At 35.1% G+C, this 14,150-nt stretch overlaps 1 protein-coding gene across 4 annotated transcripts in view; it reads left to right on the plus strand.

Annotated features, from left to right (window-relative positions):
* The window catches only part of LOC143038959 (acyl-coenzyme A thioesterase 13-like), a 27,991-nt gene extending 14,784 nt beyond the window's left edge, over nt 1-13,207 (plus strand). For all 4 annotated transcript variants that reach the window (XM_076208782.1, XM_076208812.1, XM_076208802.1 and 1 more), the window contains exons 2-4: nt 9,182-9,297; nt 10,048-10,232; nt 12,880-13,207. In XM_076208782.1, coding sequence (XP_076064897.1) covers nt 9,214-9,297; nt 10,048-10,232; nt 12,880-13,033 — 423 coding nt within the window. In that variant the 5' untranslated portion in view covers nt 9,182-9,213 and the 3' untranslated portion in view covers nt 13,034-13,207. The remainder of the gene's footprint in view (nt 1-9,181; nt 9,298-10,047; nt 10,233-12,879) is intronic.
* The last annotated feature ends 943 nt before the right edge of the window (nt 13,208-14,150 follow it).

Here is a 14,150-nt window from a genome sequence, read left to right on the forward strand (position 1 = left end):
TCCATTCGCTGAAGTGTATTTACCTAGTTGTATTTACCTAGTTGTATTTTACGGGAAGGGGAGCTATGCTCGTGGGGTCCCGTCTTCATATCTCATTTTATCTAAACTATTTTTAAATTCATGTATTGTTTTTGCACACACCACTTTCTCATCTAACTTGTTCCAACTGTCTATTGCTCTGTGAGGAAAGCTGTTCTTTTTAAAATCTCTTCTATAGCTGTCTTTTTTTATTTTCTTTCCGTGTCCTCTTGTATTTCTGTCATCCCATTTTATCAGATTCTCTCTATCAGTAATTTCTATGCCTTTCATGATTCTGTAAATAGCTATCAAATCTCCTCTCTCTCTTCTTTGCTCTAGTGTCTGTAGTTTAAGTTTTTGTAGTCTCTCTTCATATGATAGTTTTGAGAGTGTTGGTGCCAGTTTTGTAATTGCTCTTTGTATTCTTTCAAGTTTTTTTATACATTTTTTTGTACTTGGTGACCATATCGTTGCTGCATATTCCAATCTTGGTCTTATCAGGGTGATTAGGATTTTCCTCACCATTTCTTCATCCAGGTATGTAAATGCCACTTTGATTGTTCTTATTAAATTATAAGTTTCTCCAAAAATCTTATTTATATGTTTCTCAGGTGACATATTATTCATAACAATGACTCCCAGGTCCTTCTCATTTTCTACTTTTTTTATTCCTTCTTTTCCCAAATTATATGATCCTGTTATTCTGTTTTTGCTTTTTCCAAATTCCATTATACTACACTTTTTTGTATTGAACTCCATCTCCCACTTCCTACTCCATTCTTGTACTTTATTTAGATCTCTCTGTAGTGATTCACAATCTTCTTCAGTTTTCACTCTTTTCAGTAATTTTGCATCATCTGCAAAGAAGCTCATATAGCTTTCAATTCCTTCATCCATATCATTAATATATATAGCAAACATTATTGGGGCCAGAACTGTTCCCTGCGGGACACCGCTTATTACTTCATTCCATTTTGAGTGCTGATCTCTTATCACTACTCTCATTTTTCTTTCTTGCAAAAAGTCTTCCATCCAATTTAGCAATTTACCTTGTATTCCTCCTTCATATTCTAATTTCTTAAGCAACTTCTTATGTGGTACTTTGTCAAAAGCTTTTTTTAGGTCTAGAAATGCACAATCAGCCCATCCATCTCTTTCTTGTATTATATCTATTAGCCTTGAATAGAAACATATTAAATTGGTGACGCATGATCGTCCTTGTCTGAATCCAAATTGCCTTGGATTTAGTACGTTGTTTTTTTCCAAGTATTTTACCCATCTACTTTTGATAATTCTTTCACATATTTTTGCTATTGTACTTGTTAGAGAGACTGGTCTATAGTTGGTAGGTTCTTCTTTATTTCCTCCTTTATATATAGGTACTATATTTGCTTTTTTCCAATCTTCTGGAACTTTTCCTTCTTTTAAGGAACTGCTTATTATGCTATGTATTTTGTCTGCCAGTTCATTCCTGCATTCTTTCAGAATCCAGTTTGCTATTTCATCTGGCCCATGCGATTTTCTGACATCAAAATTACCCAAGTGTGTCAATATTTCATTCTTTGTTACTTCTATTTCTTCCATAGGGGGGACTTTTTCCTTCCACTCAATCTCTTCAGGTTGTATATTTTCCCTTGTAAACACTGATTTAAAATGTTTGTTCATAATTTCTGCCATTTCCATTTCCTCAGTGTATTCAACTCCTCCTTGTCTTAATTTCTCTAAGTCTTGTTTGTTTTTCAGTTTATTGTTTACAAATCTGTAGAATAGTTTTGGTTGATCTTTACACTTTTCTATAACATCTTTTTCATATTTTCTTTTTTCCTCTCTGCACTTTTGTACATATTCATTTCTATAACCAGTATATATTTTCCATTTTTCAGGTCTTCTGTCTTTTTTCCATCTGTTCCAGGCTTTGTCTCTTTTGTCCTTTAACTCCCTACAACTTTTGTTGTACCAGCATTTTACATATTCTTTTTCTTGTTTTTGTCTTGGGACATACTTTTCCACTCCTTTTTTGTAAATTTTTGTCAAAATATTCCATTTCTCTTCCACTGTTGTTTCTTCTTTGTATATTTCTTCCCAGTTTTCTTGTTGGAAGAATTCTCTTATTTTATCAAAGTTTGTTTTTTCATACATCATTCTTCCTTTTCTATATTGTTCATTTCTTTTCATATATTTTTCTTCATTAAGTTCCAGTTCAATCAATATGTGGTCACTTTTACCTATTGGTGTTTTATATTCAATCTTGTCCACTATTCTAGGTTCAGATGTAATTATTAAGTCTAGCCTCGATGGTTCTTCTTCATTTCTATACCTAGTGTTCTCTTGTATCCATTGTGTCATTGAATGGTCAGTAATCATCTCAAGTAGAGCATTTCCCCATGAGTCATCACCACTCTTTACTGTCATTTCTTCCCAGCAGATTTCTTTGCAATTAAAGTCGCCCATCATAACTATTCTTCCTCCATCTTCCATTATTTTAGTTAATGCTATCTTTGTGTCCTCTAACATACTTTTATGTTCACTCTCCTCCCATGAGGCTGTTTTCGGAGGCACATAATTGATCACAAATTTTTTGCTCTTCTTATCTCGGTCTTCCACTTCTATCATAATCATCTCTACTGTATTCTTTCCATATATGACACCTTTCACGTTTATATCCTTCTTAGTCAGGAACATAACTCCACCCCCTTGTTTTTTCTCTCTGTTTCTAATCCAATAATTGTATGTATCATGTCCTACACTGTTGGGTGGTAGTGGGCCTTTTAATTTTGTTTCTACAATTCCCATTATGTCCGGTTCTTTTTCTTTCAAATAATCATTCAGTTCATTCAATCCTGTTATCAATCCATCTATATTTGTGTAAGACACTCTTAGTTTTCTGCCACTTCCATTGTATTCTCTGTTTCCCTTATGTTTTTCTTTAGTATGTCGAACTGCTTTATTTTCATGTTCACTACTCTCCAATAGAATCTCTCTTTCTCTGACTCCGTTCTTTCCTCGTTTTTTGCCTTAGCTTCAATTCTTTTCTGCTTTTCTGCCTCTCTTTCCTCCTTATTCATTTCTCTTTTTATCCATACCTTTTTATATTGATCATTTGTTGCTAGTTTCCCTGTCTTGGATAGAATTTTCTCTGCTGTTGTTTGTGACCTGAATTTAATCTTAATTGGTCTGGTCTTATCTGTACTATATTTTCCGAGTCTGAATTTTTCCTCAATTTCCTTTATAATTTCTGGTTCATCTTCCTGGACTAATTTTAATAAACTGCTTACTCTTTCATTTTCCTCCTTGATTCTTGCGGTTCTATCTGGGTTATGTTTCTCTTCCATTCCTAATATAATTATACATTTCTTTTTGTCAGCTAATTCTCTTACTATATTCTCCTTCTGTCTCATCACTTTAATAACTGAGTCTTCATTATGTTCTTTCAATTGCTGTTTGACTATGTCAGTGAATGAAACCTTATTCCCTTCTTGAGTTATTCTCCAATTTTTAGCTTCTGTAGCTATTTTCTCTCTGTTTTCATTACTATTCTTCTTCAATTTCTCATTCTCCTCCTTTACATTTCCTAACTGTCTTTTTAGGTCCTAGAGCTATTTCTTCAGTTAAGTTTCTGTTAGCCTTCTCTAGTTGTTCCAACCTTTCAATTCTTTGGAAAATGGAGTCTACGTTACCTAACTTACGCTCCAAGTTCTCGATCACCTTATCAACTCTCTCCTCTAGTCTTATCAGTCGGGGGGGGGGGTTGTGTCCCCCCCACCCTCTTTAAATCCCTGGAACATATTCTCGTCACTTTCTTCTGTATTGCTCCTCTCTATACTTCTAATCTTTACATTTTTATTAGACATGTCATCCTCACTCAGTCGTTTGTTTACCTTCCGCTTGTCTGGCTGGGCCAAGTCTACTCCCTCCTCATTTCCTTCCATTTCCCTCAGTAATCCCTCCCCTTTTCCTCTTTCCCTACTTTCCCACTACTCCACGAGCAATTTCCCCCCACCCTGCAAAAACACTAGGCACTTCTCTTTGCGTTGGGATCCACAGACTTCAGTTTTCTTCAGAACGTCATCCAAGCCGTCCATTCGCTGAAGTGTATTTACCTAGTTGTATTTACCTAGTTGTATTTTACGGGAAGGGGAGCTATGCTCGTGGGGTCCCGTCTTCATATCTCATTTTATCTAAACTATTTTTAAATTCATGTATTGATTTTGCACACACCACTTTCTCATCTAACTTGTTCCAACTGTCTATTGCTCTGTGAGGAAAGCTGTTCTTTTTAAAATCTCTTCTATAGCTGTCTTTTTTTATTTTCTTTCCGTGTCCTCTTGTATTTCTGTCATCCCATTTTATCAGATTCTCTCTATCAGTAATTTCTATGCCTTTCATGATTCTGTAAATAGCTATCAAATCTCCTCTCTCTCTTCTTTGCTCTAGTGTCTGTAGTTTAAGTTTTTGTAGTCTCTCTTCATATGATAGTTTTGAGAGTGTTGGTGCCAGTTTTGTAATTGCTCTTTGTATTCTTTCAAGTTTTTTTATACATTTTTTTGTACTTGGTGACCATATCGTTGCTGCATATTCCAATCTTGGTCTTATCAGGGTGATTAGGATTTTCCTCACCATTTCTTCATCCAGGTATGTAAATGCCACTTTGATTGTTCTTATTAAATTATAAGTTTCTCCAAAAATCTTATTTATATGTTTCTCAGGTGACATATTATTCATAACAATGACTCCCAGGTCCTTCTCATTTTCTACTTTTTTTATTCCTTCTTCTCCCAAATTATATGATCCTGTTATTCTGTTTTTGCTTTTTCCAAATTCCATTATACTACACTTTTTTGTATTGAACTCCATCTCCCACTTCCTACTCCATTCTTGTACTTTATTTAGATCTCTCTGTAGTGATTCACAATCTTCTTCAGTTTTCACTCTTTTCAGTAATTTTGCATCATCTGCAAAGAAGCTCATATAGCTTTCAATTCCTTCATCCATATCATTAATATATATAGCAAACATTATTGGGGCCAGAACTGTTCCCTGCGGGACACCGCTTATTACTTCATTCCATTTTGAGTGCTGATCTCTTATCACTACTCTCATTTTTCTTTCTTGCAAAAAGTCTTCCATCCAATTTAGCAATTTACCTTGTATTCCTCCTTCATATTCTAATTTCTTAAGCAACTTCTTATGTGGTACTTTGTCAAAAGCTTTTTTTAGGTCTAGAAATGCACAATCAGCCCATCCATCTCTTTCTTGTATTATATCTATTAGCCTTGAATAGAAACATATTAAATTGGTGACGCATGATCGTCCTTGTCTGAATCCAAATTGCCTTGGATTTAGTACGTTGTTTTTTTCCAAGTATTTTACCCATCTACTTTTGATAATTCTTTCACATATTTTTGCTATTGTACTTGTTAGAGAGACTGGTCTATAGTTGGTAGGTTCTTCTTTATTTCCTCCTTTATATATAGGTACTATATTTGCTTTTTTCCAATCTTCTGGAACTTTTCCTTCTTTTAAGGAACTGCTTATTATGCTATGTATTTTGTCTGCCAGTTCATTCCTGCATTCTTTCAGAATCCAGTTTGCTATTTCATCTGGCCCATGCGATTTTCTGACATCAAAATTACCCAAGTGTGTCAATATTTCATTCTTTGTTACTCCTATTTCTTCCATAGGGGGGACTTTTTCCTTCCACTCAATCTCTTCAGGTTGTATATTTTCCCTTGTAAACACTGATTTAAAATGTTTGTTCATAATTTCTGCCATTTCCATTTCCTCAGTGTATTCAACTCCTCCTTGTCTTAATTTCTCTAAGTCTTGTTTGTTTTTCAGTTTATTGTTTACAAATCTGTAGAATAGTTTTGGTTGATCTTTACACTTTTCTATAACATCTTTTTCATATTTTCTTTTTTCCTCTCTGCACTTTTGTACATATTCATTTCTATAACCAGTATATATTTTCCATTTTTCAGGTCTTCTGTCTTTTTTCCATCTGTTCCAGGCTTTGTCTCTTTTGTCCTTTAACTCCCTACAACTTTTGTTGTACCAGCATTTTACATATTCTTTTTCTTGTTTTTGTCTTGGGACATACTTTTCCACTCCTTTTTTGTAAATTTTTGTCAAAATATTCCATTTCTCTTCCACTGTTGTTTCTTCTTTGTATATTTCTTCCCAGTTTTCTTGTTGGAAGAATTCTCTTATTTTATCAAAGTTTGTTTTTTCATACATCATTCTTCCTTTTCTATATTGTTCATTTCTTTTCATATATTTTTCTTCATTAAGTTCCAGTTCAATCAATATGTGGTCACTTTTACCTATTGGTGTTTTATATTCAATCTTATCTACTATTCTAGGTTCAGATGTAATTATTAAGTCTAGCCTCGATGGTTCTTCTTCATTTCTATACCTAGTGTTCTCTTGTATCCATTGTGTCATTGAATGGTCAGTAATCATCTCAAGTAGAGCATTTCCCCATGAGTCATCACCACTCTTTACTGTCATTTCTTCCCAGCAGATTTCTTTGCAATTAAAGTCGCCCATCATAACTATTCTTCCTCCGTCTTCCATTATTTTAGTTAATGCTATCTTTGTGTCCTCTAACATACTTTTATGTTCACTCTCCTCCCATGAGGCTGTTTTCGGAGGCACATAATTGATCACAAATTTTCTGCTCTTCTTATCTCGGTCTTCCACTTCTATCATAATCATCTCTACTGTATTCTTTCCATATATGACACCTTTCACGTTTATATCCTTCTTAGTCAGGAACATAACTCCACCCCCTTGTTTTTTCTCTCTGTTTCTAATCCAATAATTGTATGTATCATGTCCTACACTGTTGGGTGGTAGTGGGCCTTTTAATTTTGTTTCTACAATTCCCATTATGTCCGGTTCTTTTTCTTTCAAATAATCATTCAGTTCATTCAATCCTGTTATCAATCCATCTATATTTGTGTAAGACACTCTTAGTTTTCTGCCACTTCCATTGTATTCTCTGTTTCCCTTATGTTTTTCTTTAGTATGTCGAACTGCTTTATTTTCATGTTCACTACTCTCCAATAGAATCTCTCTTTCTCTGACTCCGTTCTTTCCTCGTTTTTTGCCTTAGCTTCAATTCTTTTCTGCTTTTCTGCCTCTCTTTCCTCCTTATTCATTTCTCTTTTTATCCATACCTTTTTATATTGATCATTTGTTGCTAGTTTCCCTGTCTTGGATAGAATTTTCTCTGCTGTTGTTTGTGACCTGAATTTAATCTTAATTGGTCTGGTCTTATCTGTACTATATTTTCCGAGTCTGAATTTTTCCTCAATTTCCTTTATAATTTCTGGTTCATCTTCCTGGACTAATTTTAATAAACTGCTTACTCTTTCATTTTCCTCCTTGATTCTTGCGGTTCTATCTGGGTTATGTTTCTCTTCCATTCCTAATATAATTATACATTTCTTTTTGTCAGCTAATTCTCTTACTATATTCTCCTTCTGTCTCATCACTTTAATAACTGAGTCTTCATTATGTTCTTTCAATTGCTGTTTGACTATGTCAGTGAATGAAACCTTATTCCCTTCTTGAGTTATTCTCCAATTTTTAGCTTCTGTAGCTATTTTCTCTCTGTTTTCATTACTATTCTTCTTCAATTTCTCATTCTCCTCCTTTACATTTCCTAACTGTCTTTTTAGGTCCTAGAGCTATTTCTTCAGTTAAGTTTCTGTTAGCCTTCTCTAGTTGTTCCAACCTTTCAATTCTTTGGAAAATGGAGTCTACGTTACCTAACTTACGCTCCAAGTCCTCGATCACCTTATCAACTCTCTCCTCTAGTCTTATCAGTCGGGGGGGGGGGGGGGGTTGTGTCCCCCCCACCCTCTTTAAATCCCTGGAACATATTCTCGTCACTTTCTTCTGTATTGCTCCTCTCTATACTTCTAATCTTTACATTTTTATTAGACATGTCATCCTCACTCAGTCGTTTGTTTACCTTCCGCTTGTCTGGCTGGGCCAAGTCTACTCCCTCCTCATTTCCTTCCATTTCCCTCAGTAATCCCTCCCCTTTTCCTCTTTCCCTACTTTCCCACTACTCCACGAGCAATTTCCCCCCCACCCTGCAAAAACACTAGGCACTTCTCTTTGCGTTGGGATCCACAGACTTCAGTTTTCTTCAGAACGTCATCCAAGCCGTCCATTCGCTGAAGTGTGTGTGTGTGTGTGTGTGTGTATTTATATATTAATTTTCCATGAAATATTTTGTTGATCATTAATTTTAATTTTATTATAATTTTATTTGTTTATTCATGCAATTTATTTATTATCTTTTTACTTCTAATTATTTGCATATCTGGTGTTGAGTTAAATTTTCACAGTTGCAGGTTCTATTCCAGTAACACGCAAACACTTTTTTTATGGAATACAGTAGTTACATATGGAGCCATTAGACAAAAAGTTTCATGTTAGATATCTGTGCTTGTGTGTTTCTGGAATTTTACCATTTTGCCTAGATTTTGTAATAGCGTGCAGTCTCATCTTTCATTTTTTCCATGGTTTGTTGGGCTAATACTCTTTTATTTCTTTTCATGATCTTGGGATCATGTATACACATGTTAGAGTAGTTTGTTTTATTGTACAAGTATATCAAGAACATTACAGGTGCCAGAACCAATCCTTGAAGGACTCCACTAGTCACTAATCTCCATCCTAACATCTCATACTTTATTACTGTTCTTGTGAATCAGTCCTTAAGGAAATCCTTTATCTGTTCAAAGAGTCCTTCAATATCCTTCAATTTCCACAAAATAAGGGTGTGAGGTTCTTTGTCAAATGTCTTCTCTAGGCACAAGTATATTAAATCTACCCAACTTCTGTATTACATCAAATGCTCAAATCAAAACCTAACAGTTTTGATACATATGATCTTCCAGTTCTAAAACTGAATCAGTAATCTGCAGTAATGTTCTTCAATCTTCTATAGTTCTTTCACATAAGTAGCTATCATGATTTGAGTGTAGTTCAATGGATTCTCATTTCGATTTCTATAAATTTATATTATATTAGCTATTTTCCAGCCTTGTGGTGCTCTCCCTTCCTCTAATGAGCACATGATTAGATTATATACTTGCATCCAATAAATGAAAACATAAATGTATATGTGATTGTTTTTGAATTTCAGATTTGTAGTGCTTTCAGTGCAAAGTGCTAGATATGGCATCAAAGAATGGTTTACAACTAGCAAGGCAAGCAATGGCTCTTCAGATGGAAAGGGGATTTGATAAACAATTATCAAAGGTTAGTGTTGTGATCAAGTTGATATAGTGTTCAGCCCCATGATATAAATTTGCAGTTGTTTTTTTTTAACAAGTAGTGAACAATCACAACAGTGATTACACTAAATCTGAATAGTTTGAGTTATATTTCAATAGTAATTTGTTAAAAAAAATTGCACCACAATATCCCAAGGGGTCCTTTATAAGGGAAATAGCCAAGTCAAAAGGCACACACCCATTCCCACCCATTTCACTCCTATCCACCACCCTCTCCTACCTGTAATCTTAGCTCCTTGTGGATGATGGGTAATCCCTGTATCCTGCCCACTGCTTAGGGTCAGAAGCAATGCAGCAAGGCCGCTTCATTTAATCGGCGACCACCACCTCTCTGTCCTACCTTTTGTAGTGATAATGATACTTGTCACCCTGAGTTTTACTGACTGGAAATGTGTAACAGGGAACACTCCTCAGGGCCTCTGCTAGCTCTCTCTGGGAAGATAGGACTGTTGTCTGCGTTGTACGAATGTGGATCCGTTTCTGTCGTTAGTTGAAACTAATTGGAGGAAGGGAACAGTTGCTTGTTGTCAGCTCTCCTTTGTGAAAAGGTGGAAGAAATATGCCATCTGAGTATACAGTTTGCCTGTTCCAAAAAGAACCACAGTCCCAGAATTTATCAGGGGTTACTCCTGTGTTCCACAATTCATGATACTGTATTCCCTCATTTGTACTCTTTCCAGATGATACTGTATTCCCTCATTTGTACTCTTTCCAGGTTCGAATAATATCTGGAGGTGGAGGCAAGTGTGTGGCAGAACTTAAGATTGAGAAGGAGCACCAAAATAGGGGAGGAACCCTTCACGGAGGCCTTGTTGCTACACTTGTGGACACAATAACTAGTATAGCCCTGATGACAAGTGAAAAACAAGTACTTGGAACTTCAGTTGATCTGAGTGTTTCGTAAGTGTAGTTACTGTGAAACGTGGCAATGTATGAACATTTAGACTCTACAATCCAAGTTCATTTCTGTTGTCTAAAGTGAATGTAATAAACACTGGTGACATAGTGTACCAAATTTACCTACAGAACTTTTACATGTGCAAGCAGCCTCAGATGCAGCAAAATTTAGGGTAAAAGGAATCGGGAAAAGTGAATTAGCATTTGGTGAGATTGAGTTTGAATCTAGTGGCCCTAAAAGGATTTCAGTCTGACATCTTTACAATAGATCATAATGAATAGATCACCCATGTTTTGTGCTGAAATTAGTGTTATTACTCAGATTTGTTTCAGATAGAGATCTAGAATTTTTTTTATTAGTTTTTTAAAGTTTTATTATTTGTTAATTTCGGGGATGAAATGGGTGGGAATGTTTTTGTGCCGTGTCCTTTTTGGCTACCACCCTGGTAAGGGGGAAAAAAGCATTGGTATATGTATGTATGTATGTATTATTTGTTTTAAGATAATCTTATTTAGTTGTACATACATACATACATATACCAAGGCTTTTTCCCCCTTCCAAGGGAGGTAGCCAAAAAGGGAAAGGCACAAAAACACTCCCACCCATTTCATCCCTAATACACTCCACACCCCTCCCACCCTCCCTCTCATCTGAGCACCTCCTGGATGACGGGTCATCCCTGCACCCTGCCCACCGCCCTGGGTCAGAAGCAGTGTCGCAAGACACAGCACATCCACAGCAAGGCCGCTTCATTTAATTGTAGCTTCATTTAGTTGTAGCTGTTCTTTTTCTTGTTCTAATGTAGTGCTAAGACTGGTTCATTTATATATCTGTGTATATTTGTATGTTTATATGGGATATCTGGAAATCATTTTGATCATAGCTCCAATTAGATGTAGGTCATGAGGTGTACTCCCCTTTCTTCCTTGGCTACCTACATGACTTACTCCCCTTAGCAACAAGGACCAGACCCTTCTCTCCAACCCCTACCACACCCTCTATGTTAAAAAAAAAAAAAAAAAAAAAAACATGGGTGAGGCACTCATCAGGAATTGAGAAGACAGGACCACACCTTAAGCTTATCATAAGAATTCTGTATTGAGGTAAAAAGTTAGAAAACCAAGTAGTTTTCATTACACCAGAGTTATATATATATCACTGTAAACAACATCACAGTTGAATTAAATTAGCATAGGTATGTAGATGCATACAGGATTGGGAAAATTAAGTTGCTGCCAAAGTAAGAAATCAGGCATCAGTCAGGGTAAGCTGTAGCATAGCCTGCGAGTGTCATTATGGCCTACACATCATCACTGAACAGGTTAGAGGGTTTTCATCATCATGTATTATTTTTTTTCCCACCTCTTTGTGTATATATTGAGCATATATGTGAAATGCTTATGTAGTCATGGAAGGATAGTATGTATTATGTGTTATGATTATTATGGACAGATTGGTCAGAGAGCCAAGGCCCCAATGTCCAGGCCTCCACACAAACATTTCATGACATATTAGTGATAAGATTAAGAATAGCACAGTGTGGCCTGTTACTTGCCACAGCCTAGGTACAAATTTAGAGATAGGGAAAGGGATAGAGCCCAAGAGTTACCCATCCAGACTAGTAAGTAGGTATATGGTTGCATGGATTAGGTATATGAAATTTTATGTATTTTTTCTTTTGTCCTTTGCATACCTATTAATTTTTTTTTTTTTTTTTTTTTTTTTTTAGTCATTCCATGGTTGGAATTGGGGTGTGTATCCATGGGGTGATGTAATAGGTGGTATGTAGGTATTTGTGATGTATGTTATTTTCTTAACTTGTTTTTGAATGGTTATTAATTATGCTGTACTGTCTGTGAGCAATTGTTTAGTTTCTTTTGTTTTGTTGGAGAATGGTATGATCTCATGCTTTCCGGAAGAACAGATCCACCTTTATGTCATTTCTTATCTTTTGGTGGTGTAATATGAAGGCTGGTAATGTGGTCTGTTGTAAAAATTGAGTTGTGCAATGTGTAGGGTGTGTTTGTGTAAGAATTTTTGCAGCTCTGCATACTTTTTTATGATTTTATTATGTGGATGTTCTTAGCTAATTTGTGGTTGCCATCCTGAGTAAGAGGTCCAGCCCAGTAGTCAGAAGAACCAGTAGTCAGGAAGCCCACTAGTCAGAAGGACTGTTTGTCTGAAAATTGATAAGATATACTGTAGCCAAAAAATTTTTTGCTGAGGAAATTTTTCACAGTCTCAGCCCTATCAATATAGGAGAAAGGGTAGTTGAACATGTTGAAATTCCAAGAAGAATATAGATGGTCTTTGACTTCATTAAATATAAACTACTAGCTTATTGTATACCCTGATGGCCATTTGAATTGTAAAATATACGAAATAGAATATATAAAATATAGTTCATAAAATAAAGTTCTGCAAATTCCAGCCATCCTGTTCATTTAAATGATACCATAACCAACACTGAAAAAAATTCTGACTACTTGGTTTTCTGACTTGATTTCTTTCTGAGTATAAGGTGGACCCTGAGTAAGAAAACAAAATTGTTCAGTTAAAGTACATTACACACTAGCTTATTATAACTCATTTCTTAGAGAAGTGTTTTCATTAAGACTTTATAACATTAGATATTGCTTTTTGTTACAGGTTCATGAAAGCTGTTAAGGATGGTGAAGAAATTGTGATGAATGCTGAAACAGTGAAAGCAGGAAAAACTCTGGCATTTCTTAAACTGGATATCAGGAATAAAGTAACAGGTGACATGGTTGCTACAGGAACTCACACTGTGTACATTAAATAAAACAAGAGCAACAAGAGGTAGATAAGGTTTAGGACTTCAGTGGAATATACAGACGCTCCTCTACTTACGTTCATTCGTTTTACGTTTTTTCGGTTTTACGTTTGAACTGACTGTAAAAAAAAAAAAAAAAAATTGAGTGAATTTATTAGTTTAGCGCGCTCTCCGTAGTTCAAACGATACAAAGGATTACAAAGGCGGAGCATGCCGACAGGAGACCTTTTGATCCATATCTAGGTCGGATGCAAAAAAAAAAAAAAAAAAAAAAAAAAAAAATTAAAAAAAAAAAAAAAAAAAAAAAAAAAAAAAAAAAAAAAACATATTAATAATAAATTAAAACTATAACAATGTAAATAACAATTAAAATACATAAATGCATTGGTATAGTTGAATAACAAACAAACAGGTAAATAGTAAATGATAATAAATTGACATATAACTCACAATAAATGAAAATCAGACAGACAAATAATAACAAAACAAAAACAAATAATATAACATAAATTATAATAATTACAGCATCTTACTTAGGTATTTATCTAAATGATTCTTAAAGCTTCGAACTGAACTACATTGCACTACCTGTGCAGGAAGTTTATTCCATTCATTAACTACACGGTTGGCAAAGTTGTTTCTACCTACTTCCAAATTGAATCTATTTCCGGACAGTTTGAGACCATTGTTTCTTGTCTGATTCTCATTCAATGTGAAAATTTGGTCACTTTTGATGTTGTCAATTCCCTTTAAAATCTTAAAGACCTGTATCAAGTCACCTCTGAGTCTACGCTTTTTTAAGGAAAACAGATTCATGTGCTTAAGTCGATTTTCGTATGATTTATTTTTGATATTTGGAATCAGTTTTGTGGCTCGCCGTTGTACTTTTTCCAGTCTGTCAATGTCTTTAATGAGATTCGGTGACCATACGGAAACAGCATATTCCAAATGTGGACGAACTAACGATTTATATAGCTTGTTAATGAGTGATGGACTTTTGAAATCAAAAGATCGCGCAATCAATCCCAGAATCTTATTTGCTTTCTCAGAGGCTGAAATACACTGCTTGGATGATTTGAGGTCGTTACTGATAATTACGCCGAGATCTTTTTCACTATCCACTTTT

This window comes from Oratosquilla oratoria, chromosome 2, assembly GCF_046742065.1.
Source record: "Oratosquilla oratoria isolate Oo_2021 chromosome 2, ASM4674206v1, whole genome shotgun sequence".
Taxonomy (NCBI): Eukaryota; Metazoa; Arthropoda; class Malacostraca; order Stomatopoda; family Squillidae; genus Oratosquilla; species Oratosquilla oratoria.